Source organism: Varanus komodoensis, unplaced genomic scaffold, assembly GCF_004798865.1.
Source record: "Varanus komodoensis strain SLA01 unplaced genomic scaffold, ASM479886v1 scaffold7_1, whole genome shotgun sequence".
Taxonomy (NCBI): Eukaryota; Metazoa; Chordata; class Lepidosauria; order Squamata; family Varanidae; genus Varanus; species Varanus komodoensis.
The window spans coordinates 5,749,269-5,773,761 of record NW_025336479.1 but is presented as its reverse complement, the minus strand read 5'-3'; the positions used below and the strand labels follow the sequence as shown (position 1 = coordinate 5,773,761).

Genomic DNA, 24,493 nt, shown 5'->3' with positions numbered 1-24,493 from the left:
GGAGAGGATGAAGAAGAACCTGGACCAGACTGTCAAGGATCTGCAGCACCGTCTGGATGAGGCAGAGCAGCTGGCACTGAAAGGAGGGAAAAAGCAGCTCCAGAAACTGGAACACAGGGTATGTAACCCTTATACATGCACAAATGTATTTAATTCTATTATTTAAGTTGAGGTGCTAAGTATTAATCTTTTGCTTTCAGGTGCGTGAGTTGGAAGCTGAAGTTGACAATGAACAGAAGCGCAGTGCTGACGCTATCAAGGGTGTTCGTAAATATGAAAGGCGGGTAAAGGAACTGACCTACCAGGTAAGGATAGAGATTTCTGTATATCTTCTTGAAAATGTAAGCATTCCTGCATGAGATTGGAAAAGCACATGTACTCATATTAATCTGTATTTTTATCTGCTTTGGCTTCACCACTATTCCTATGGTAGAATAACCCAAATCCTACCCAGCAAAGAATGTTGTTGATAAAATGCTTGGCCCCCAAACATTGGTCTGCATTTCTCTGTGATCAAGCACCTTTTACTCACATATTGTTCTGGATTGTTTAGCTGTCTTTTCATTTTTTCTCAAGAGACTCAAACTAAAGTCTAAAATCGAAATGAGTAACCAGATTTGAATGATAGAAACTGACTTTCTTCCCTCAATGTTCTACCTTTGTTAAGTCTGAGGAAGACCGGAAGAACGTGCTGAGGCTTCAGGACCTGGTGGACAAACTGCAAGTGAAAGTGAAAGCATACAAGCGACAATCTGAGGAGGCTGTAAGTATTCTGAATTTGGTGTAGTTTGTACTTGAATGATGAGTGTTATACAAAGAGCAAAGCTTTGCTCTGATCAATAATCACTGAACAAACTAATTCTCAAATGGTAAAACGAATTTGCGTTCCATAAAGCATAGAAACACATGAAGTTCAGCCAAGCTTACGTGAGACACACTCTCAGCAGTATAGATTCTGCCATCAGTTAGATGAAGGACAATTTTCACAGGGTCAGACTGCAGAATAGCTGTTCAGCATTTTAAAGATTAACAATCCTTCTGAAGTGCTGTGTAAAGAACAGCAAAACAGTAATGGACCCTTTATTTGTATACCACTTTCCCAAATATATTACAGTTTGTAACAAGTTCTGTGCAGTTGAATAGTGCAGAAAAGTCACTGCCATTTTCATCATAATTTTTAATGGGTGAGTTCCATGGCTGAGTGGGGACTAGAAACCACACAACCCAAGTCTCAGTCCTGCTTCCTTAATCACTCCACCACAATGGCTCACACTAACATGCATTTCCATCTGCAAATAATTCAAATGAAACTGCACATGCTGTCCACAGTGTGCAAGAAGATGCACTGGACACCTTATGACTAATTATGCATCAAAATGCAGGTGTCTGTCTGCATTCAGGCTTCACATGTGGTTTTGGAATCAACAAGGCTGTGGAAACTCACATAGCATGGTAATGCCTCTTGGGCAACCTCATGTTTGCTACAAATGTAGCCATAGTCTCAGATAAATCTGCTTTGGAATATGACTATGTCTTTTCTCATGGCTGTGGAATCTTTGGGACACACGATTTACATCCAGACTACAGCGGGTACACCATCAGCCATTTTGAAATACTTTGCGTTGTAATATAGTAAAAATTTAATCAAACTCCTCTAAAGAACATGAGATACATAAAGCGGTAGAATTTTTTTCATGAATTCACACACACACTTTTCATAAACACTGAGGGTTTGCTAAAGATGGATGAAATTTCTTCTATGAGAACCTCTTAAATAAAAAAGTCTGTGATGTTTCAAATTTTCAGTTGCTGCCTTTTCTTTTCATATCAGTCTGAGCCAAAGCACACAGATATGATTGCCTATGACATATTCCAAAGACACACTGAAGGCAAATTTTAACTTGTGTGATTTCGTCTTTAGAGCAGTCCTTATGAAAAAAAATTGTCCTTTGCAGTTTCACATATATGAAAGTTTCTTCAGCTGGCATGCACATGTGCATGGGTCATCCTAGGCAACTGACAGAAAGTGACCAAAGAAGAACTCATTCTTCCTGTTTCTGTAGATGAGGCAGGCGAGCTGCATAAATTAAACTTCATCTGCAAGCACCCAAATCTGAATGGGACATGGTTTTTAATACATGCAGATCTTGTGATTCTACACTGTTACTTACAATAGGTTTTATTTATCACAATACATGCTGTTGTGAAGATCTGAGGGCTGAATACCCCCATGGACTAGCCAGAGGTCCCTCTGAACAAGCTGGGGCTATCCTCTCCTCTTTAATGTTACAGGATTCTTCACATGCAGTTTGAGCTTTCTTTGCATTTCAGATATAGTCCTGGAAGAATGAGGATAGCCTCCTTGTCCAGTTTGCTGAAAATTAGACATGATACTGGCTGAACAGTAGGAAGGACTCAGCCATATAATATTCATATCTGCCTGTCTGTTAACAGGAGGAGCAATCCAATGTGAATCTTTCCAAGTTCCGCAAGATTCAGCATGAGCTGGAAGAGGCCGAGGAGCGGGCTGACATTGCTGAGTCCCAGGTTAACAAACTCAGGGTGAAGACTCGGGAAGTGCATAAGAAGGTTGTAAGTGAAGAATGAGGTCCCCTAAAAACTACAAAGTGACTGCAGAGAAGCGCAAAATGTGAAGCTCTTTGTCACTTCCTGTAACTATTTATTTGGTCTTTCATATTTGGAAAATAAAAATTGCAGATTCCTTAGCAAACTGATAGAGTGGCTTTTGTGTTGTACTTCAGCTATCTCGTGTCCCTACTTTTTGTATTGTTTAATTCTGTCCTTTGAAAAATGAACTTCCTAATACATTTGGGAGAAAGAAACACATGCTTCAAAACACATTACTCTTCAGTCTTATTATAGAAGCAAATTAGATTAATTCATTCAAAGATGAAAGCTTAATTATAGAGTTAATACTTCTTTACTTCTAATCATGAACATAATTTAGGGTGGCTGCCAAGGTTGATATTTTGTTCCTTGCCACACCACACACCATATTTCCTTACATATCAGGTTAGAATGGCATAAGGGCAGAAAGGCTAGATTTGCATAGCACAGCAACCCATTGTGGGCAGCTAGCCATAGCAGGTTATCTTGTTACCTGAACCCAGGCCAGTTTCTTCTGGATCATTTGATTTTAGAGAACAAGTCACTTTCACAATTTATGGCTTGTTCTATGGATGTTTATGCCCACAACAGATTGTCATGTCATCCAAACCTGAAAGAGAACTGTGCCAGAACTGTAACTACAGAGACACTTCTCAAGAACAACAAACCCCCCTGCTATGCACTGCGATCTTGTGCATGCTGTCTCCAGCAGGCTTCACCAGTGAATGCCCCTCACTGATTCCCTAACGTTACTTTGGAGGGACTGTCACTTGTGTGCTACCCACTTTTCCCTTTCCCAGAAAACTGCAAAATCTTTATATTGTTGTTGGTGGTGGTCTTTTCCCAGCATGCATTGACAGATGTCCAATAGTCTTGGTTTATAAGTTTCAGCCTTTAAAGGGAATGAAGGCCAGAGGTAACATGCAGAAACTGACAAGGCAATACTTCATATAGGCACATTTGTGCATTCCTTCCTCCCCTTCAGAACTTCCTTGCTCTCAGATTCTGAAAGCAGTAGCTGAATGGGCAGAGATATTGAGGAAGATGGCTGTAATAATCAGTATTATTACTGTGGGAACAAGGGTCTATTTACTGTGGGTGTATGTGTAATTACCACACATTTGTTTTTTCATTTTTAAATGCTATTTCACTGTGCTATGCAAATGAGAATTTTAAACATTACTTTCATTATTAATATTATTATTTGAGGGAGATTTGTAAAAACGTAGCTCTCTTTTTTCACTTTTGGGGAAATTAGTGCAAATATGCAATAATATTATTGCATATAATAATATTATTGCATAGTATTATAATATATACTATAGTATAATTATAATATTATAGTATATATTACCATATAGTAACTGTATAAAAATTAAATAAGCACACCTCCCCCATAAGTGAAAAAATATTAAATATGTGCAAATCTCCCTGAAGGGGAGCAAAAAGTTCTGTAAATAAAACCTCTATGCCACTACAGAGGTCCCTCTTTGAAAGAGTAAATTACTGAGGTTATGCCAGAAAAGTTCATAGGATCTGTGCCAAAAGCAGGTGGGAGAACGAAGGGTAAAATAAGCCAAGCCAATCTAGGCCACAGAGGACCTGATCTGACTTTGGGGAGTGGCATAGGTTAGTAATCATTCAACCAACCCACTGTGGCTTTTTTCCCCATAGTGGCTTGTGACAATCCTTGCCCACCATTTCTTTGCCTCCCTAGGCCACTGTTGCATCAGCATTTGAGCTATTTATGGTTATCTGTTGTTGAAAGTTATTGCACAAAACAGGAGAAATGCTGTGTTGAGACAGCACCTGCCCAGTTCAGGTATGATTGCCAGTCATGGAGGCTTATATAAGCCCCTGTAATTTGTGGCATCTGTTAGGCACCCATTCTGTAACCTAATGCTTCCTTGTAATTAACCTGGTGAGGTGAACTTTTGGTGTGGCTAACAAACCAACCAGAACCCATGGGCTATTTCAGAATTGGAATTAGCCTGTCCAGCTTCAGGCAAAATCACAACCTGCAAGGTAAAGAAGTGCTATGAAATGGGCACCTGGTCTGTGTACAAACCACTGTGGCATATATAAACTAGCATATATAAACTAGGCTCAGATGATCATTCCAATGATCATCTGAGTCTAGTCTCAGCTTCTGATCCAGCCCCCTGCTCCTGCCATTTCGCTTCCCCTTCCAATTTCAGGGCTCTGTACGTAGACCAGGGGCATCCACTGGGGAACTTCTGCCCATTCAACCCCCCTCCAGCCAACAGATCAGCAAACTTTAATTGTGCTGTAGTTACTCTTTAATCTTTAGAACTGCCTCCCTCAGACTGGTGCCCTCCACCTCATTGGAACATGCCCTTTTTCCACATAATCAAAAATGTAAAGCTCTGCCTTGGAATTTATTTATTTATTTATTTTTCAATTTATATCTTGCCTTTTTCCTACAAAGGGCTCAAGGCAGCTTACATCATTCTCCTCCTCCATCTTATCCCAACAACAACCCTGTGAGGTAGGTTGGGCTAAGAGTCTGTGACTGATCCAAAGTTGGAGTTGGCATTGGCTCCATGGCTGAGCGGGGACTAGAACCCAGATCGTCTGAGTCCCAGTCCCATGCTCTTAACCACTAATTGATGGGAGACAAATGAATAGATGCAAGTCAAAACCAGAATATCTTAGGCAATTTAGGCTTTCTGTAGATAAGCTAAAGTGCTATTAGCCCTACCCAGGGAAGTCCTGAAAAAGCATTTGCTGTTCTACTGACTTATACCAGCTGAGTTCCTGATCCTCAGCCTTTAAATTCTTAGAACATCAAGCACATCTGAAAGATAGGTTTGTGCCAAGCTTGAAATTTGACCTCCCAAAGTCTCACTAAGGCCCCATCACTCACATTTATAGTCACTGTGCCCAAAGAAGCAGCTACTAAAAAAACAAAAACAAAACTGAGAATTCTCAGACCTCTTGTTTGCCCTTGTAAACAAAATACTGATGTGGTAAGCACTTCAACCAAAAGTAATAAAGAAAGTAGGTGCAAAACTAAGAAAACACAATGTTGGACTGTTCCTAGGGATTGTGATGTAATGTTTTGCTGTTCAGAAACAACATAGAAAAGGAGCAGCGAGAAATATAAGCAATGATACATCTAGGCACAGCCCTATCAATTGCAGTCTTGCTGCTTGGGACCCTCTGAAATTAGATACTTCTGAGATTTTATGCTCTGTTGTGTTGAACCTGACAGGGCATGAGAAGCAGTGGAACTGATCATTGCCTGCCTGTTCTCCACCACTGGCAATTTTCCCTAGATGGGCTTTTCGGCCTGCCTAGTGAGTGTGTTTTGGCAGTGAGGAAAGAAGGCTGGAGGAGGCTCAGATATCTCAAATCATCACCTCTCCAGCCTCTCTCCCGCCCCTCAGAATGCTCCCTTTCCTCCTTCACCTCCTCTGAGCTCACTTTTCAGACCTCACAGGTCAGCCAGTACAGGTCTTTCTACCCTCCCCTTTCTGAGGATGCGGAGGGTGTAGATCTCTAACTCCCCCTTCTGAGGTCAGAGCACAGTCTCTTCCTTTGGAAGGGATTTTAGACATTAGATTGTACAAAGGCAATCGAACGGGGGCATACTTCCATTTTTTCCTAATAATACTTAAATGCATTTATTCATCAGTCTACCTTCTCTAATTCTGACACAAACCTCCTGATAGAGAAACTTCAGGTTTATGGAAGACAATATTTGGGTCCCATTCTATTACCAAAAGCTACAGTTTTACCTATTGCCTTTTCATAAAGCCTTTAACATGGAGCTTTGGTGGTTTCCTGGTGTTCGTCTGATTTCTTCCCCCATTCTAAAAGATTGAAAGCCTTTCTTAATGCTTTGTTACTGGCAAGAAGAGCTTTAAGTTAAGATATACTGCTATTTTTGGTATTTTAGGTACTGTCCCTTTTTCTTTTTACTCACCCCATTTGCTTCCAGCCACCCTTGCCACTGGAATGTCATCCTTGAAAACATCTCCAAAATGGAATTAGGACCTTGGTTTGAAAAAGGAGGTTCTCCATCCCTGGATTATATAATAGTATTCCATCCCAATGTTGCACCACTGTGGCCTGGCATATCATCTATTCATTTACACAGCAGTAAGCACACAGCAGTAGTGCAAGCACTAGACCAAAAGCCTTACCTATGTAAATCATGGTATACCTTCAGTTTTCTGCTCAAAACAATAAGCTTTGCAGCAAGCACTAGTGAGACTGCTCTCAGAAATCCTCAGATTTCTCCTGTGCAAATTTTGATCTTGAATTTATCCCCAGATGTTCATTATATCTAACATTCTATGACCAGTTGTCAAATAAGAGTCCTCTGATCAAGCAGTCAGTGGGTGATGTTGAATCTTATTTTTAAAACTGGCCCCACCCATGCCTTCGTTTCGGACCGCACAGAGTTGCTGCAGGGAAAGTGTCCTGTCTACGCCTGGTCCTGAAGGAGAAGCTGAGGTCAAACAGAGTGGAATAGTCTGAGAGCAGATGTGGTTCCATGAGCAATGCAGAGCCGGGATCCAGAGGTCAAAAACACAGGCCTTTTTTCAAGGCAGGAAACCAGTCATGCAGAGATAAAGATCTGTGGCAGAGGACAGACCAGACCTGAAGACTTATGTAGCCTGGGCTTCCAGAACTTCCCCCGGACTCAGAGAAGTGGTGTTAGCACTTGGCCTACTAATGCTGGAGCCTGAAATCTTTCATTTTGACACCTGGATCTCTAGGAGGCATCTGCTCTACCACACTGAATGTACTGAAATAAAGCTACAGGGGCCCAGATGATCTCTGTTGCCTCAGATCCCCCAGATTAGTTGCCTTTTGGTCTACATGTGCTCCATCTCCTGCAGTCTTTGACCTTGAATCTTTCTGCTTTGGAGTTTTTTTTCCTCTTGAAAACAAATGCTCTCCTCTCCAGTCCATACATACCCTCACAGACTTTAGAACCTGAGGCAGCTGCCTCAAACAGTTGATTTGAGTTTCCACACAAAAGCAGCACATTATTCATTATTTCATGTATTAATTAGTATTACATTTCCACTATCAGGGAAAGGCAGAGATGCTTGTAGGATTTTCTGCCACACAGGTCAAAACAGTTTGACAGGCAGGTCTGGGTTAGTGCCTCAGGCAGGAAAATATTTGTGGGGCCAGCACTGGACATGGCTACAAAGACCTATAGAATGAAGAAAGGGGGCTGAATGGCACAGTAAATTGTGTACTGTAGGGAAAAAGCTGGGGTTACAGAGGGACCTGTACTGAGAGGAAATCCCCGAAATGACCAGAATTGGAAATGAGACCCAAAGGCCAGGAGTAGCAAACTGTGCTCTGAGGTCTCTGTCTGGTGCTATTGGGTTTGCTGGTGATAGGTGGGTGAAGAATAAGCAGGCCCCACTGTGCTTAATGGAGGTTAGTAGCCATTAACTGTGTGAGCTTGCAGCTGAACAGCATGGCTTAATACAGCCTCCATTTTGCCAGTGTGCCATGTTCAGGCTGCAATGAACTGATAAATGCTTAAGGTGTCACACAGCTCTTTGCTTGCTACCAGCACTCCAGCCTCCATCTGGATTTAGGCCTCAAAGACCAAGGAAGGGTCTAGGTGCCTGGAGGGAAAGTGTTAAGCAAGCAAAATTTGGGACATTGCACAATTCTGTCCTGAAAGCAAGCAAGAGGTTAATTAGCCTACCTTCTACACAAGTTAACTTTTATTAATTGCTTCAAATGACACAAATATATTAGCACCTAAAAATTATCATCTGCAAATTGGTACCTTTTCGCCCTTTAGGCCTAAGCACTGGATCTTCTTGATGCTTAGCACCACTGTGGCAGACCATGCTGCAAGCTGTTACCTCAGGCTTCACAGCTACCTGCTGGCGAGGAGTCTCTTATTCTTGACGAGTCATATTTACCTTCTAAGAATCCTGGCTTGTCTAAGGGCCCAAGGCACTTGCCTGACCAGCAAAGCCATCTGCAAGCCCTGGCATTGCTGCTCTCTATGACTGAGCATTGCTTAGGCAGATGCAGCAGGGGGCTGTGCCCAGACTCCCTCAAGGCCTCTTGTTTATATATTTATTTATTTATTTATTAAAACATTTCTATGCCGCCCCTTGCCGAAGCCTCGGGGCGGCTTACAACACAATAAAATACAATAAAATACAAAAATAACAATACAAAATTAACAATATAAAATAAATAACAATATGCTGCAGCTGCTTCAGAGTAGCTTGAAGATGTGAGGTTCCCAAAGGTTTTTTGGACTCCAGGACATCGGGATCCACTTCTTGGTTCAGGCACAACAAGGGACCAAAATGGAGTGGGTTATGAGGGAGGAAATTAGGGGGAAAGAATGCCTCTTCTAGCCTGTTAAGGAAAAGTCCAGGTTTTCAGGGACAGTACAAAGGAGTACCTTGTTAAGGTAATTGCAGAGGACACAGAGCCAGGCTACAGCAATAGAATTAGAGACTGGAGGGTGGGCCATGACTTATTTACTTATGCTGCCTCATAGCCCAGATGGCTTTCTGGGCAGCTTGCAGTAAAAACCGTAAGAAGAACATGTCAATTAAATAAAAACAGTAAAAAGAACAATTACAAGAATAAAAGCCATTAAAACAGTGCAAATCTGGCAATCAGGCAAAAAAGTCACAACAACGTTAAAACAATGTTAAAACCAGTTCAGCCACAAAACACTGAATTAAATAGGAAAGTCTTTACCTGGCACTGAAAGGAAAGTAGTGACTGTGCAAGGCATGCCTCTTTGGGAAGCATATTTCATAAGTGGGGTGCTACTACAGAAAAGGCCCTCCTCCTAACCATCCCCCCACACTTCAATGGGGGATGGTCCTCAGAGAAGGACCTCTGTTGAAGGTCTTAGTTATTGGGTAGGGATATAAGGAGATAGACATTTTGATCATCTACCTTGATGGGAGTTAGAAATCCAAGACTAGATTTTCATGCATTAAGTGTGAGCTGGGTCTTCTCTACTTGTAAGACACTTGCTAGGGAAGCAGTGTTTTATTTTCAGAAAGAGACAGGCAGGGGATTGACACTTATGGGGATCCTATCTGTGCTATTAACCTTAATTCTGTAGGAGAAATGGGAAGCATGTGCTTGGTGGAAAGAAAAATAGCCAGTATAAATCTGGTTGTGAAGAAACAATGTTTTGAGAGAACTGTCAGAATAGCATAAGTACCAATGTACTAGAAGCTACAGTCTCCAACCTGATGCAAACTGAGATTTTTTTAATCACCAGCTCTTGTTGGAAATGGCTGAAATGTAAGAGCTGCTTGACACAGTGATATATCTGCTTCCATGATGTCAAGTGGCTCCCTATTTTCGAACTTTGCTTTTCAAACTTTAGCTGTTCAGAATTTAATGGGGTCATTTAATGTCTCTTTATTGTTACCACAATTAAGCATGAGAATATTTCTAAAACTATTCTTGTAAATTTCCTTTGCTATATCAAGTAGTAGCACCTGTTGATGTTAAGGCTCACTGTAATAATCTTCTGGCTTACAGTTGCATCTGGCCCAACACTTGGTTTGGGCATAAGACACGGTCACCATCACACCCATGTCAACAGTAGCAAATGTAGGTTGAAATTGATAAGGGATTGAGGTTGCACATATCACAATAATATTTGAGCCACCCAAATGCTTGCACCCCAAACAAGCATTGGACTGGGCATGATTCTGGGGCATCTCATAGAGAGCTTTCTCCTGGAGATGTGGGTATAGAATTTGGGATGGTCCAAACCTTACTGTATTGTATCCACATCCAGTTCTTTACTTTGATTCTCTTTTATTGACATGGAGGCAGTATGCTTGACACTGCCTTTTGCTCCCAGTGAACTGTAGGACTGGATGCAATTCTATGCCTTCTCATAGAAGGCACTCTTCTGGAACTGTGCACTATGATTTACAGTGTCTCCAATGTTATTTTAGGGTGCAGACAACCAGTCCCCTCCTTATACATTTCTGCATTGGATATTATTTGCACAGGATTGCCATGTTTGAGAGTGTCTTGTGCCATTGACAGGTCATTTCCGGTTTGGTTAGAACATGCCCCCTGTGCTTCGCAGAGTCCAAGAAGAGATCCCAGCAAAATTGAGGAAGATGACCTTGGTGCCAATTGGTTGCCCCGTCTGCCATGTAAGAAAGCTAGTCTTACAACAAGATGAAAAAAGAAAAAACCCTCCACCATTTTTCTTTGAGAAAAACATTACAATTTTTGTATGTTGTTTCTTATATTAGCCTGATAATTAAAACTATTTATTTTCCATTTAAAGTATGCATGTCATTTTCACTATGTTTTTGCAAAGCACACTCTGCCTATGTTCAGAGACACTTGTGCTATATTCTTGCTGGTTAGTAGAAATGATTTTCAGCTACTAACCTCAGACACACATTTATGATATCTGACACTTTATTTTCAACAGTTGATAGTCTACAGTATTTGAGAGCTGGCATGTGATGCCATTTTGTATTCCATTGCATTAATAGCTAGTATGCAATGCTATTTCATATCTGACAGCATGTGGCAGATGAGACATAGTATTTATTGTCTGACTGTGTTTAACAGTTGACATGCAATGTCATTTGCAGCCTGGCCATATTCAATTTTATTTGGATGTAAGACTGATTATTTTAATTGGCCTTACTCCCATGAATATGCAGTCCTGTGGGAGGTGGATGCTTTACTTGTCCATCTTCTATAGTATCTATTTTACTTGTCCCTCCCTTTGATTCCAATGGGAGGGCAAAGAACTACATCAGTTCTAGAGCCAGAGGCATTCTCTCTCCATTTCAGAAGTATATCAGACGCAGAGGAAGGTGTTGGCTTTTGTGAGTACACAGAATCTTCCATCCTGTCCTAAGAATGCCTCATGTTTGTGCTCTTTGATCTTGAAGTTCCAGAGAAGCACCAGCTGTTGATCCTTCCACAGCATCATTCAGAAAGATGGTGAGCTGAAGTCTCTTCTCTGAGAGCATGCTCATGTCTCCATCCTTAGAGGGGAAGATCCCAACAGTCCTAAAGTCCCTGCAATGCTCTTCCATAGGCTTAGAGTAACAATTGCATGCATATTGATACAGAAAGAAGTGTTGGAACCCCAACATTCTCCAGCCGGCATTTGTTCATGAAGCTATACTCTCATTCTCAGATGGTATCACAGTCAAAAAACCTTAAAGGCACGATCCAAAGCACATTTAGGCAAAATAAACAAATACTACACCTCCCAGAATGCCCTGGACAGCATGTCTGGGTGAAACATTCTGGAACTTGTTGTACTTTTTCTCTATAAACCTCCTTAGTTTTTTGTGCTTAGTACTTAACAGCTTTAGTATTTGTCGATCTTTGAAAGTCTTTGATCATCTTTAATCTTTGATCTTCAATTATTTTAACACCTGTCTTTAATGGCTGGCATGCAACCATGATATTTCTTTAATTTTGTTTGACAGGTCACAGTTCACGTGTTTCTTCTTTGATGCCTGCCAAAATAAAAGATGCCAACAAGTCTGAAAGGATTCCTGTCCCAAAGTTTAGTTACAGAACTTCATTTAAGATGAAAATTTGAATGTTCATATTTAAATCTGAAAAAGTAAAATCAAACATTCTACAATTTCTAATGCTTAAAAATATTTCTTTACTGTGCACTCCTCAGCCTTTTATTCTCCATTTCTCAAACCATCTTTATGGGCATTCATTCTATCATAAGATTATGTTATAGAATATGGGTCTATCATTCTATCATACTATATAGGTCTTCCTTAAGCAATGTGATAGACTTCTATTAGACCCATAACGACATAAGGTACATAGATTTCTCCCTCCTCCATTTCCGTTGTTATTCTAACAATCTAAGTGGATCTTTGGAATTATTCAGCATATTCTTCTTGGTCTTTAAATTGTAACACTTTCACCATTATCACTTGCTTTATAAGACTTTTATACCTGGAGTATTGACACTATAGTCTTTCACTGTGCATTGCCCTTGACCCTCTAAAGCCACTATTTCTTTTACCCACAACCTTCACAATGCCTTGTGTTAGACACATCTGCACAAGCTCTTATTCTTGATTAATCCATGTCCCCTCTAACTCTACTGATCAGAATTGCCTTCTTCCCATAACCCAAGGTCCTTGGTCTCTGCTAGTACCCTGCCCCTACTGCTGAGGATATAAATTTTCATTCCAGGTTTGGCATGCTGTTTTAATCCAGTCTCTAGCTTCTAAAGATTTGTATTATACAGAACAGGAATTCTTTCTTATCACTTGTCCTTAACTTGATCACAAGATCAGGGCACAATATATAGGCTATCATCATCCATAACCCCACCCCTTAACAAAATTATTTATAGATTGATTCTTGGAGCAATGTCTAATTATATCTATTCACGTCAAATATGAATGGGAATCCTGTTAGGAGTCATGAAGATTGCCAAAAGTGTTTTGACCTAAGGAGGAAGGGGAGGCTGCTATGTATGCAAATCACACCCTATATAAGTAGCCCTGGGACCAGCCTCTTATGCCCTTGCACCAGCTTGAGGTAAGAATGTGAGCAGCTTGAGTTTAAAAGGGGGTAGGATCTCACCCTGAATTCTTCACATCCCAGTACATTCCTGCAGCATTTGACACTTCTGAGCAGGGACTGCCTGTGTCAATAGGAATTTGAAATCTGCCTTCATCCATTTCTACTCTATAATTTATTACTGGACCTTTGGTAAAGCATCTGTATTTTTTATTTTGCAGTACTGGCCCGCTTGAGCCTGCATTACTGTCCACCTGATACCAACAAGGTAAGAGCCTGATTTACTAAATCCCTGGGGACAGCCAGGTGCACCCTAGGGAAGGATCTGCATGTTGATTAGTGGGCAAATTGCTTCCTCTTGGTGTTTATGAACTGTGTAGAGCTATATCATATTTATGCTGAAACTGCAATCCACGTAGCTGGAGAAAGTCAGTTAAGGTACTGGCCTTGAAGACAGTCTATGCTTTCTACCCTTTCTAATAGAATGTCTACAGTGGCACAAATCTGTAGCTCAAAGATTAAAAGGATGCTTTAGGGTACAGCCCTGCAGGCTGCATCATGTTAAACATTAATATTATTATTATTATATTATTATAACATTTCTATGCCGCCCCTTGCCGAAGCCTCGGGGTGGCTTACAACACAATAAGATACATTGAAATACAATAGAACATAATAAATAATACATAATAATGTATTAGAACATAACAATAGAACATAATAATACTGCACATGTACTAATATTGTCTACTAATAAAGGACTTAGTTCTGTACAGGAAACATCTAAAGTTGTAGGTTCCTATTTTAAATGTGGGCTTCGCAAGTTCCTTATAGAATTGCTGGAAGAAGTTCTCAGTTGCTGGCACACAGCGTACAAGAAAATGCCAAATAAGTCTTGAACTTCTACAACCCCAACATTCAAGTTTCAAGCAACACAGATTCAAGTAAATAAGTCTGAGTGAGCACACAAGAGACAGAATCTAATTTCTGGTTGATGTAATCAATTCAGTTCATTAATTATATGGGCAGAGCTAACAGAAATTAATAAATCACCTGCAATTAACATGATACTATCTAGCTACTTCAAAATTTAGAAGCCAAAAGGCTTCAGCTAAACTGCATGACAACTAGAACATTTATTCTATTTTTTACTATCAGATTACTAAACCATTCTATAACTTGCATGGATGGAAAGCTGAGAGATTCTAGCTGTACTCCTTATATAGAAGCCCTCCACTTTCATCTCCTTTCTTATACTGACCATAATGGAGAACAAACACACAAATGCACACACCTAAATCTGTGTTTGGTTTATTTGTTCATTAATTTGTTCATTTAGTCACATTTTGTTTATTGACATAATTTATACCTTACCCTTCAGCTGGAATACCATGTCTCAGGGTAGCAGGGTAGCCAACAAATAATTAATAACTGTCCCTTTGGCTTCAGCAGTTTATATAGTCCAGTGTCAGGGATACCGACACATCCCATTAGGGTTTACCATTAGGCAGGGGATTTTGAAGGTCATAAAACAATAGCACATTTATGTATGATTTATTATTATTGTAATTTTACTGCCAGAGAAAGCGACAGGTGCTTGTGGAATGTGTCTTGGGTGGCCTAACTAACGCTATAGGCATCTTGACTTGGTGGAGGGAGGCATTTGTTATTCCACTGCAGAGACCAAAAGTCTTTGGTCCTGAATCACCTGGACATTGCAGGATCTGGAGCAGTCTTCCTGAACCTGATTACTTCTAGAAATTTTGGACAACTCCCAGCATTCCTGGCTATTGCCCATGCATTCCAAAACATCCACCCCCCCCTCACTCCAGATTATGAATAGGTGAACCAGAGCATAGAAATCAGAATATAAATATTCTGTATGACTTTCCACACAAAAGCAAGACCATGCTTCAAATTAGGGGAGAGGATATGGAAACTTTTTTTCCCAAATGGAAAAGGAAACAGAAAATTGTTCAGTGGTTTCATAACATCATTTGTATCTTTCTTTTCTTCAGTATTTTTCTTTGGTGAGTGGCACATCATAAATCACAGTCATGTCTTCGGACGCTGAGATGGCAGCTTTTGGGGAAGCTGCTCCTTATCTCCGAAAGTCAGAGAAGGAGAGAATTGAAGCACAGAATAAACCCTTTGATGCTAAGAATTCTGTCTTTGTGGTGGATCCCAAGATCTCTTATGTCAAAGGCACTGTTCAGAGCAGGGAAGGAGGGAAAGTCACAGTCAAGACTGAAAGTGGAGAAGTGAGTATTAGACAAGAAATATACTTTCTCGTGATTAAAAAAAATATATTTCCATTCTAAGAGGATATAAACTAGTCTGTTCTTCCCTTTTTAGACTGTGACTGTTAAAGAAGACCAAGTCTTTTCCATGAATCCTCCCAAATATGACAAAATTGAGGACATGGCCATGATGACCCATCTCCACGAACCTGCTGTCCTGTATAACCTCAAAGAGCGTTATGCAGCCTGGATGATCTATGTGAGTCCCTTCTAGAACATCATCTTTCTGCATTGTTATGATGAAACCAGACTCGAAAATAGAGCTGCACAATCTTTGACCAGCCCTCCATAGTCAGCTTTAAGCTAAAATATACTTTTTTTTTTGCATTTGCCCCCTTTGCTTTTCATTCTGCCCCCCCCAACCCCAGATTGCACCCTTCATAATCTGCCCAATATCCTTTCCCTCTCTTACATCACAAAGCCTTTATGATGATTTTCTAGTCTGTGTCAAGTATCTAGTTTCTAATGTTACTGTGTGCCAATATTTTTCGCAGGATAGCAGTATTTTTGTGGCTAAATCCTATCCCATCTTCCTAGTGTCTTGGACCACAAGCAGGGATATGAGAAAAGTCTGCTCAAGTATTTAGGGTATTTGTATTTTCATTGCCCCCCCCCTTTTTTTTTTTTACCACATCAAGCATATACATCCACATTCTTGTCCCTGAACATCCTGCCCAAGAGGGTTTCTTAGTTTAGGACCGACTTTTTTAGGCCATGGGGGATGTTGCTGTAAAATTAACAACAGGCAAAATAGATTATGCTACATCTGTTGTTCCTCTCCTTCTGACAGACCTACTCGGGTCTCTTCTGTGTCACTGTGAACCCCTACAAGTGGCTGCCAGTGTACAACCCAGAGGTGGTAACAGCCTACAGGGGCAAAAAGCGCCAGGAGGCCCCTCCCCACATCTTCTCCATCTCTGACAATGCCTATCAGTTCATGCTGACTGGTGAGTAGAGGAACATCTTTGAAAGAGTGAACAATTTCTCACAATCTCTTCTCTGGGAAATGTGGAACCGCAGTGAAATAAGCAGGAAATAAGTAGATTAACATTATACAATTGGCTCAAAGCAAATAAGAAACTCACCTAACCATGCTAATTCACCTGCAGCCTAATTCTACCAATAAAGTTGGTTCTACCTGTCACCAAGAATGAGTATTATCGTGGCCACCTGCCACTGCCCAGCAAATATTGTAGACAAAGGCATGGCAGCTTCCTGTTTTACTTTTTTCTCTTGAGAATAGATTATTGAAACAAATTTTCACAAGAACTACCTATAAATTAGCATGCACTTGCATCAATTTCCAATTTTTGGAAGTAAAGTGAGTGGCATCTAAACAGTCTGGACTTGAGCTGCATGTATTTTGCAGGTAAACACCATTTATAGACATGCCCACAATAAAAGGCCTACTTGATGCACATAAATTTTGCGTACTGGGGCCAGTTTCTGAGGAAAAATATAATTCCTAATGAATAGGTGGGGGTCCTATTGATGCATTACACTTGTACATTCACACAGTAATTTCTCACATGCAGAAATATATGAACTAACGGACATAATAATTCCTGTGATGTGACAGCTTATATTAAATTTCTACATACAAGCAAATTCCCATGGAGAGGAATGTGTGAGCTATTTTTTAGAGAAAATATGTGCTATGAAAATACACCCTGGGTTCCTAGTCCTGGTTATTTGTCCACTATGGTACATGTACAATTATGTTTTATTCCTAAAGGTTTAGAGCACATAACACTTACATATTGAGTCTGTTCGCTGTCATCATAGTTTTATCAATTTACCATGTGAAGCAAATCAACCATATATTTTCCGAATTATAATTCTTTTTAAAGTGTACCAAAGAAGCGGCAGCAGATAAATCAGATCAGTTTTAGATACATTAATATAATCTTCCCAGATTATTTTTATTGCTTAGATCATCATTGTCTAATTATTTCCTGATTATAGTTTAAATTATTTAATTCAATTACTAATGAATATAATTATAGAAAGTGTGTGTGTGTGTGTGTTTGTGTGCAGCTATCAGAGGCTATGTCATTCTACAGTAAAATTAAAATTCTGTGCCCAGGCAATCCAAGTTCTACATCAAATTTTCCATTATATATTAAACAATAAGAAATTTTAATTAATGTGCATATTTCCTTTTATACTGCATATTTTATTCCAGTTTTGCTACTCATAGGGAGAAGCAAAGACTATTAAGAGAATTCCTGTTTAGGGCATTCAGACTTGCCTCATGAACTTTCAGCCTAGCTTCTCTAACTTCTTGGTTTACACACATTCAAGCAAATCTTTGTAGCTATAAGGATTACAGACTTGCTTTAAAAAGACACCTTCAGAAGACTACAAAATGATTCTTAGGTAACTGCATTGTATGTCCATTACCAAATTCTGTACTATTGCTGTTCCACTTCACACACACAATGCTGTCTTTACAGTATGCATTTGTTACTTACTATGCCCTTTTCGTATGCAAGGTGCTCACCAGTTGTATGCAGTTAGACCATGAACACCTTTGTTCAGAATTAAATCCTGCTGAGTTTAATGGGGCTGTTTCTCTTTTCCAGATCGTGAGAACCAGTCAATTCTGATCACGTAAGTCTGTTTCCATACTGGAATTTATGCTGTCTTTGTGGAATATTACTGGCTGACAGTCATACTAATTTGTCAACACACTCTTTCCATTTCCTTTCCTTTGAAGAAAGAAGCAAGTTGGCAAGAGAAACAAGGAATAGGAAAGGAAAGAGTTTGTTGACACAACTGTTACGATTTAAATGTCTCTAGGGTATATTCCTTGCAATCTTGGCATTCTTAGTTTTTTCTGTTGTTGGGTTATTGATTATGTAAGGCTTTGACCTCTATGGACAATGCTTATTTTTATACAGCAGGGGTGCATTACCTTTTAGCAGTAATTGTCGCATCTGATGCTAACTCTGGAATTGGGTTCATATCTTGCTTGTGCACATGCGTACACATGCACATGCATCACAGTAATTGTGATACAGATTGCAGTTTCCTTCCTATTGTCAGCAGTGGGGGAAAAACAACCTGTATCAGGGTCACAGAGGAAGGCCTTCCCTTCACCCCGCTCTCTCAGTGATCCTTGTTCAGATTGTTGCTTCCTCACTGGCAGCTGTGGCAGGAAAAGGACAATATCTGCAAAGCATGATGGTGGGTGGAACTGGGCAGCTTTGGAGTGGTGCTATCCCAGAGTGGGAGGCTGCACGCCTATTGCAGACCACAGTTTATGCATCCCTGCTGGTATAAAAGGAGGGCTATCTAGTTGGCCAACCTGCTGAGCAGAATGGGGGCTTTCTGCCTGTTCTTATTTAGCAAAATAAGGGACAGGCTACACATTAATATTCTGCCTAATCTTTGGCCAATAGCGGAGAATCTGGTGCTGGAAAGACTGTGAACACGAAACGTGTCATCCAGTACTTTGCAACAATCGCAGCTACAGCTGATAAGAAAAAGGACGAGCCAGTCCAACAAGGCAAGATTCAGGTGAGCTTTTTTCCAGCAAACAGAGTTGTGATGTTGAACAGCTTTTATATGATTGAAGATATATCATCTGACAATCATGTTTTCCTTGCAGGGCACCCTCGAGGATCAAATCATCAGTGCCAACCCCTTGCTGGAGGCTTTTGGAAATGCCAAGACTGTGAGGAATGACAATTCTTCACGTTTTGTAAGTTTTATGCAGAATCTGAATGCAGTACTTCCTCTTTATATTTGTTAAGTATAGAGCCTTGTTATATAGCAACTCAGTAAGCTTCTAGTATAATAAAAGCTATGTACAATATGCATCCTCTAGAATTTGTAGTGATATGCCTTCTCTTTTTTTAAAGGGTAAATTCATCAGAATCCATTTTGGTGCCACAGGCAAACTGGCTTCTGCAGACATTGAAACATGTAAGGGCCTCCTTCCTTCCTTCCTTCCTTCCTTCCTTCCTTCCTTCCTTCCTTCCTTCCTTCTCCCTCTCTGGTTATGTCTTTGCTTGTTTCTGCTTCTTGCAGATCTCCTGGAGAAGTCCAGAGTAACTTTCCAGCTGAAAGCTGAAAGAAGTTACCACATCTTTTATCAGATTATGTCCAACAAGAAGCCCGAACTGATTGGTAAGAGGTCCATCTCCTACAGTTCCCGTGGCAACTGCTGAGTAACACACCTGACTTCCGGTTAAATGTTTGCATTGATTACATACCAGTTTGATGAAGCTAGATCCATACTGCTATTTTTCTTCATTCAGAAATGCTTCTGATTACCACCAACCCTTATGACTACCATTATGTCAGTCAAGGGGAAATCACTGTTCCCAGCATAGATGATCAGGAAGAGCTGATGGCTACAGATGTAAGTAACACAACCAAGTAAGTTTCCGCTGTATTAGTTTAAAGTCATAGAAAGAATATTCACTTACACATCTTGATTTGATTGTTAGAGTGCCATTGACATCCTGGGCTTCAATGCTGACGAAAAGACCGCCATTTACAAGCTGACTGGTGCTGTGATGCACTATGGGAACATGAAGTTCAAGCAGAAGCAGCGTGAGGAGCAGGCTGAGCCAGATGGCACCGAAGGTATTTGCACAATTTGCAATGGAACCGTCAGTAATGCAAAGAACCAAAAAGCCCCCTAATCCTCAGCTGCTTCTTTCACTTGAACAGCTGAAACTGAATGCATAAAAATGAAATCCTGAGGCTGAAGTCCTAATACATGTACCTGGGAATAAGCTGCACTGCACTCAGTAGGGTTCACTTCTGAGGAGTCATGTATAGGATTGCACTGTTATTTATATGTATGCTTCACTCTCTGGGACGAGGCAGGATTTTTTCAAAGCAGAGTGGATGCACAAATCTGATGGCTTTCTAGCATTCATAGTTCTTCCAAAGCCAACACACATTTCTTTTCCCTCTTCTATATCTTATGATGGCAGATGCATAGCTCATTAAGAGCTCTGAGCTGATAATAATCAGCTTATCCTTAACTACCTATAAAAGACTGAAATTAAGTAACTGCTATTTTGTGGAAGGTTACTGTACAAGAAAAATGTGTAGTTATGTAAGCATTTAGAGCTCCCAGTAATAAATAGGTCTTGGTGATAAGAGATCTGGCCAATCTATTATAGTAGCAGGAGATTTTACTTTTTTATCTTAATATTCAGATACCACTCCATTCTCATAGGCTCTGGGCAGTTTGAGGTCATAGAAAGAATATACTTTTCAGAAAATGTCAATTAATGTTCCCAATCTGAGATCACACATTTTAAATAATAGTTTATAAAACTGAATATAATACTTAAATAATAATTTAAATAATAGTTAAGTACATTAATAATTGCAATAATAATATATAACTTTAGATTTAAATTCTGTTGTTCAGGTAAACTGTTCAGCAAAATGTCTATTATTTTATATACTGGATAAATATTATTCATTTTCACAGCATTCTAACTCCTACAATGAAATGAGACTGGCCAGCCAGGCATGTATGTTGTTGTTGTAGCATTACATGTCTATACTGCCTGTAGCCAAAACTCTCTGGGCAGTTCACAACATTTAAGTCACCCATCCAGGTTTCAACAAGGCAGGATCCTGTTTAGGTTCCAAGATTAGGCATTATCAGGTACTTCAGGCTATGTAACTGGCATTTATACAGGTATACCTATTATTTCTTGTGTCTCTGGAAAAATCAGTTGCCTCCTGAAAAAATGAAACAAAATAGGCTAAGCTCTGCATCTTCCCACTCTTATTTCTCATAAAGATTCTCCTATAAGAATCATATTTCTTGATACATACTTTCTTCCAGTATAGAAAATATGTCACAGTGGGCTCAAATCTTTCTTCTTATCTGTGTGCTCAGTTGCTGACAAGGCTGCCTACCTCATGAACCTCAATTCAGCAGATTTGCTGAAAGCTCTGTGCTACCCCCGAGTCAAGGTCGGCAACGAGTACGTCACCAAAGGCCAAACTGTCCAGCAGGTAATGAGCTGCAGTACACGGTTTCCTGTGAGAATAACTGTTGCTCCACTGGTACACCAACTGCAGTCCCTCTCCTTCTATTTATGTAGGTGTACAATAACGTTGGTGCTCTGGCCAAGGCTGTCTTTGAAAAGATGTTCTTGTGGATGGTCATTCGTATCAACCAGCAGCTGGATACCAAGCAGCCCAGGCAGCACTTCATAGGAGTGTTGGACATTGCTGGCTTCGAGATCTTTGATGTAAGGAAACAAAGTCAGTGTGGGAAAGGAGAAGTGTAGATTCTAAAACTCCTTAGCGATTCAGGACTCTCCCTCAGTAATGCTCAGAATGTAAAGGCACTGAAGGAATGAGATTGTTTCAAGCGGTTGACTGGAGCAATGACTGACATAGAACTATCTGGCACAGATAGGAAATTGCATTGTAGAAATGATTTGGCATGAAGAGTGTGGCTCATAAATCCAAGGCACGTCTGGGGCAGAGTATGAGCACTGAAAGCTCAGAGAGCTACATATGCAAAATGTATGAAACTACCTTTGGGCTCAATAATGGAAAATCATGAGCATGCTTTTGCCTGAAAGGACTCAGAATAACTGCCCAGAAGAAGCTTGCGTTTAATATTTACACAAACTTTAGCAGAAGGGTTTTAATATTAAGTATTAGGACACTAGGATTATGAACAATGTCAAGCATTATGGTCTTTTAAAACACATCTCTTTACATTGTCTAGTTCAACAGCTTGGAGCAGCTTTGCATCAACTTCACCAATGAGAAACTGCAACAGTTTTTCAACCACCACATGTTCGTGCTGGAGCAGGAGGAGTACAAGAAGGAGGGAATTGAATGGGAGTTCATTGACTTTGGGATGGACCTGGCTGCCTGCATTGAACTCATTGAGAAGGTCTCTTTAAAAAAATCTTTTATTTGTATGGAACTGCAAACAGTAATTGATTTAGGGATGCACTTGGGGTCATCTTTAATTCCAAAAAATGAATCCTATAATAACGATCCCATTCTCTCTGTTTCTGTCTCTGTCTCTGTCTCACCTAAGTAAATGTACAGCTGCAAAGCTATGGCACTCATGTTCTGAAAATTAGTGGAATTAAAATTAAAAGTTCAATTTTACAAACTAAGTAGTAATTCGATTACTCTAACTTATAAATCCTATATGTGCCCACTTTTATTGTCCCCTCCAGCCCATGGGCATTTTCTCCATCCTGGAAGAAGAATGCATGTTCCCCAAGGCAACAGACACTTCTTTCAGGAACAAGCTCTACGACCAGCACCTTGGCAAGTGCAAGAACTTTGAAAAGCCCAAGCCTGGCAAAGGGAAAGCAGAGGCCCACTTCTCCCTGGTGCACTATGCTGGCACTGTGGACTACAACATCTCTGGCTGGCTGGAGAAGAATAAGGACCCCTTGAATGAGACTGTCATTCAGCTCTACCAGAAGTCGTCCATGAAGACCCTTGCATTGCTCTTTGCTGATCGCCCTGCTGATGCTGGTAACTGATCCCTAGCCTAGTTAAGAACTTAAATAGATCCAAGTAAATGGTTCCTTTAGATTCAGATTATATACATGTTAAATTGCATCTATTTATTTAATATATTCTCTCTCATTTAGAGGGTGGTGGTGCCAAGAAAGGTGGCAAGAAGAAGGGTTCCTCTTTCCAGACTGTGTCTGCTCTTTTTAGGGTATGTACATTTTTTTTGTTATAAAATGGTTTTTTTAAAAAAAAGCCATCTGTCATTATATAGATTATATCAGATGTCAAAACAAATTGAGGAAAAATCTAAAAACAGTGTCAGAATGATCAGCTCGTCCAAAAAAATCTGTCTTTAAAAAAAAAGTCCAGGAGATTTATTATCAAAAGAAAAGATATGTATGAATTAACAAAGTCTGAGCTTTCTTTCTGGTTTTCTGATCAGTGATTCCCATGCCATGAGTAGCCTGTCACTTAGTTTACAAACTTCAGTTTGAGAGTAATGTGAATTAATCTTCTGCAACATGTGGATGTCACAAATGCTTCTCGTTCCACAGGAGAATTTAAACAAGCTGATGTCCAATCTGAGGAGCACACACCCACATTTTGTGCGCTGCCTCATCCCCAATGAAACTAAAACCCCTGGTAAGACGTTCTAATTTACTCTAATCAAGAGAGAGCCATGATGCAGCATTTGCCTTCTGAGTTCTAGCCCATAATGCTTATCACACTCTCATGTTTTCTAAGGGGCCATGGAACATGAGCTTGTATTGCACCAGCTGAGGTGCAATGGTGTCCTGGAAGGTATCCGAATTTGCAGAAAGGGCTTCCCTAGCAGGATCATTTATGGTGACTTCAAACAGAGGTCTGTGTTTTACTATTATGCTTCTCAGTTTTTATAGATATGCATGTCTGTGTTCAAAATTACACAGTGAAACCTTAAGTATGGTTACTCAGAAGTAGGTCCCACAAAGAACTGTCTTTATTAGACCTTAGCAAGTTTATTTGGAATTGCAGTCTTTTGTTATGTTCGATTTCATTTTAAAATCTTTTAAAAAACCCATTAGGGAGTCAACTAATGGGAGAATAGTGCTATGTTAATTTTAAATGTGGTATGTACATGTAAAAGATATACTGGGGACTGTACAGTAGTTCATCCACTACACACCTGTATGCCATGACAGATTTTCTGAGAAACATAGAAACAGGAAAACAGAGTGAATCAGAAGGGGTTTCCTGGGCCATCTAGTCTGACCCCCCTGGCTCCAGCTGGCTCCTTCTACTGCATCAATTTGTAGCAGAACAAGAACAGGAGGAATAGAAAAGATCAGGGATGGGAAAGATGTGACTCTTCAGATGCACTCCCATTATCCTTCACCATTGACTATGCTGGCTGGATCTGGTGAGAAATGTAATCAAACAACATCTGGAGGGCCACACATTTATCACTTAGATAAAGTAGCTGAAATAAGACATTGTTACTAATGGATCTATTAGCAAACATAACATCGTATTCATTAGGAGCTCTCCAGACATGAAGAGAGCCG

The 24,493-nt window shown here is 40.1% G+C and overlaps 1 protein-coding gene across 1 annotated transcript in view; it reads left to right on the top strand.

Moving 5' to 3' along the window:
• The window catches only part of LOC123035653, a 65,002-nt gene that overhangs the window by 27,408 nt on the left and 13,101 nt on the right, over window positions 1-24,493 (top strand). Inside the window, 21 exon segments of the mRNA XM_044454066.1 lie at window positions 7-118; window positions 201-305; window positions 668-763; window positions 2,455-2,596; window positions 15,226-15,431; window positions 15,526-15,669; window positions 16,261-16,417; window positions 18,056-18,083; window positions 18,875-18,992; window positions 19,084-19,176; window positions 19,337-19,400; window positions 19,506-19,604; window positions 19,736-19,839; window positions 19,928-20,066; window positions 21,349-21,467; window positions 21,557-21,706; window positions 22,195-22,365; window positions 22,661-22,952; window positions 22,988-23,157; window positions 23,504-23,591; window positions 23,694-23,811. Coding sequence (XP_044310001.1) covers window positions 7-118; window positions 201-305; window positions 668-763; window positions 2,455-2,596; window positions 15,226-15,431; window positions 15,526-15,669; window positions 16,261-16,417; window positions 18,056-18,083; window positions 18,875-18,992; window positions 19,084-19,176; window positions 19,337-19,400; window positions 19,506-19,604; window positions 19,736-19,839; window positions 19,928-20,066; window positions 21,349-21,467; window positions 21,557-21,706; window positions 22,195-22,365; window positions 22,661-22,952; window positions 22,988-23,157; window positions 23,504-23,591; window positions 23,694-23,811 — 2,715 coding nt within the window.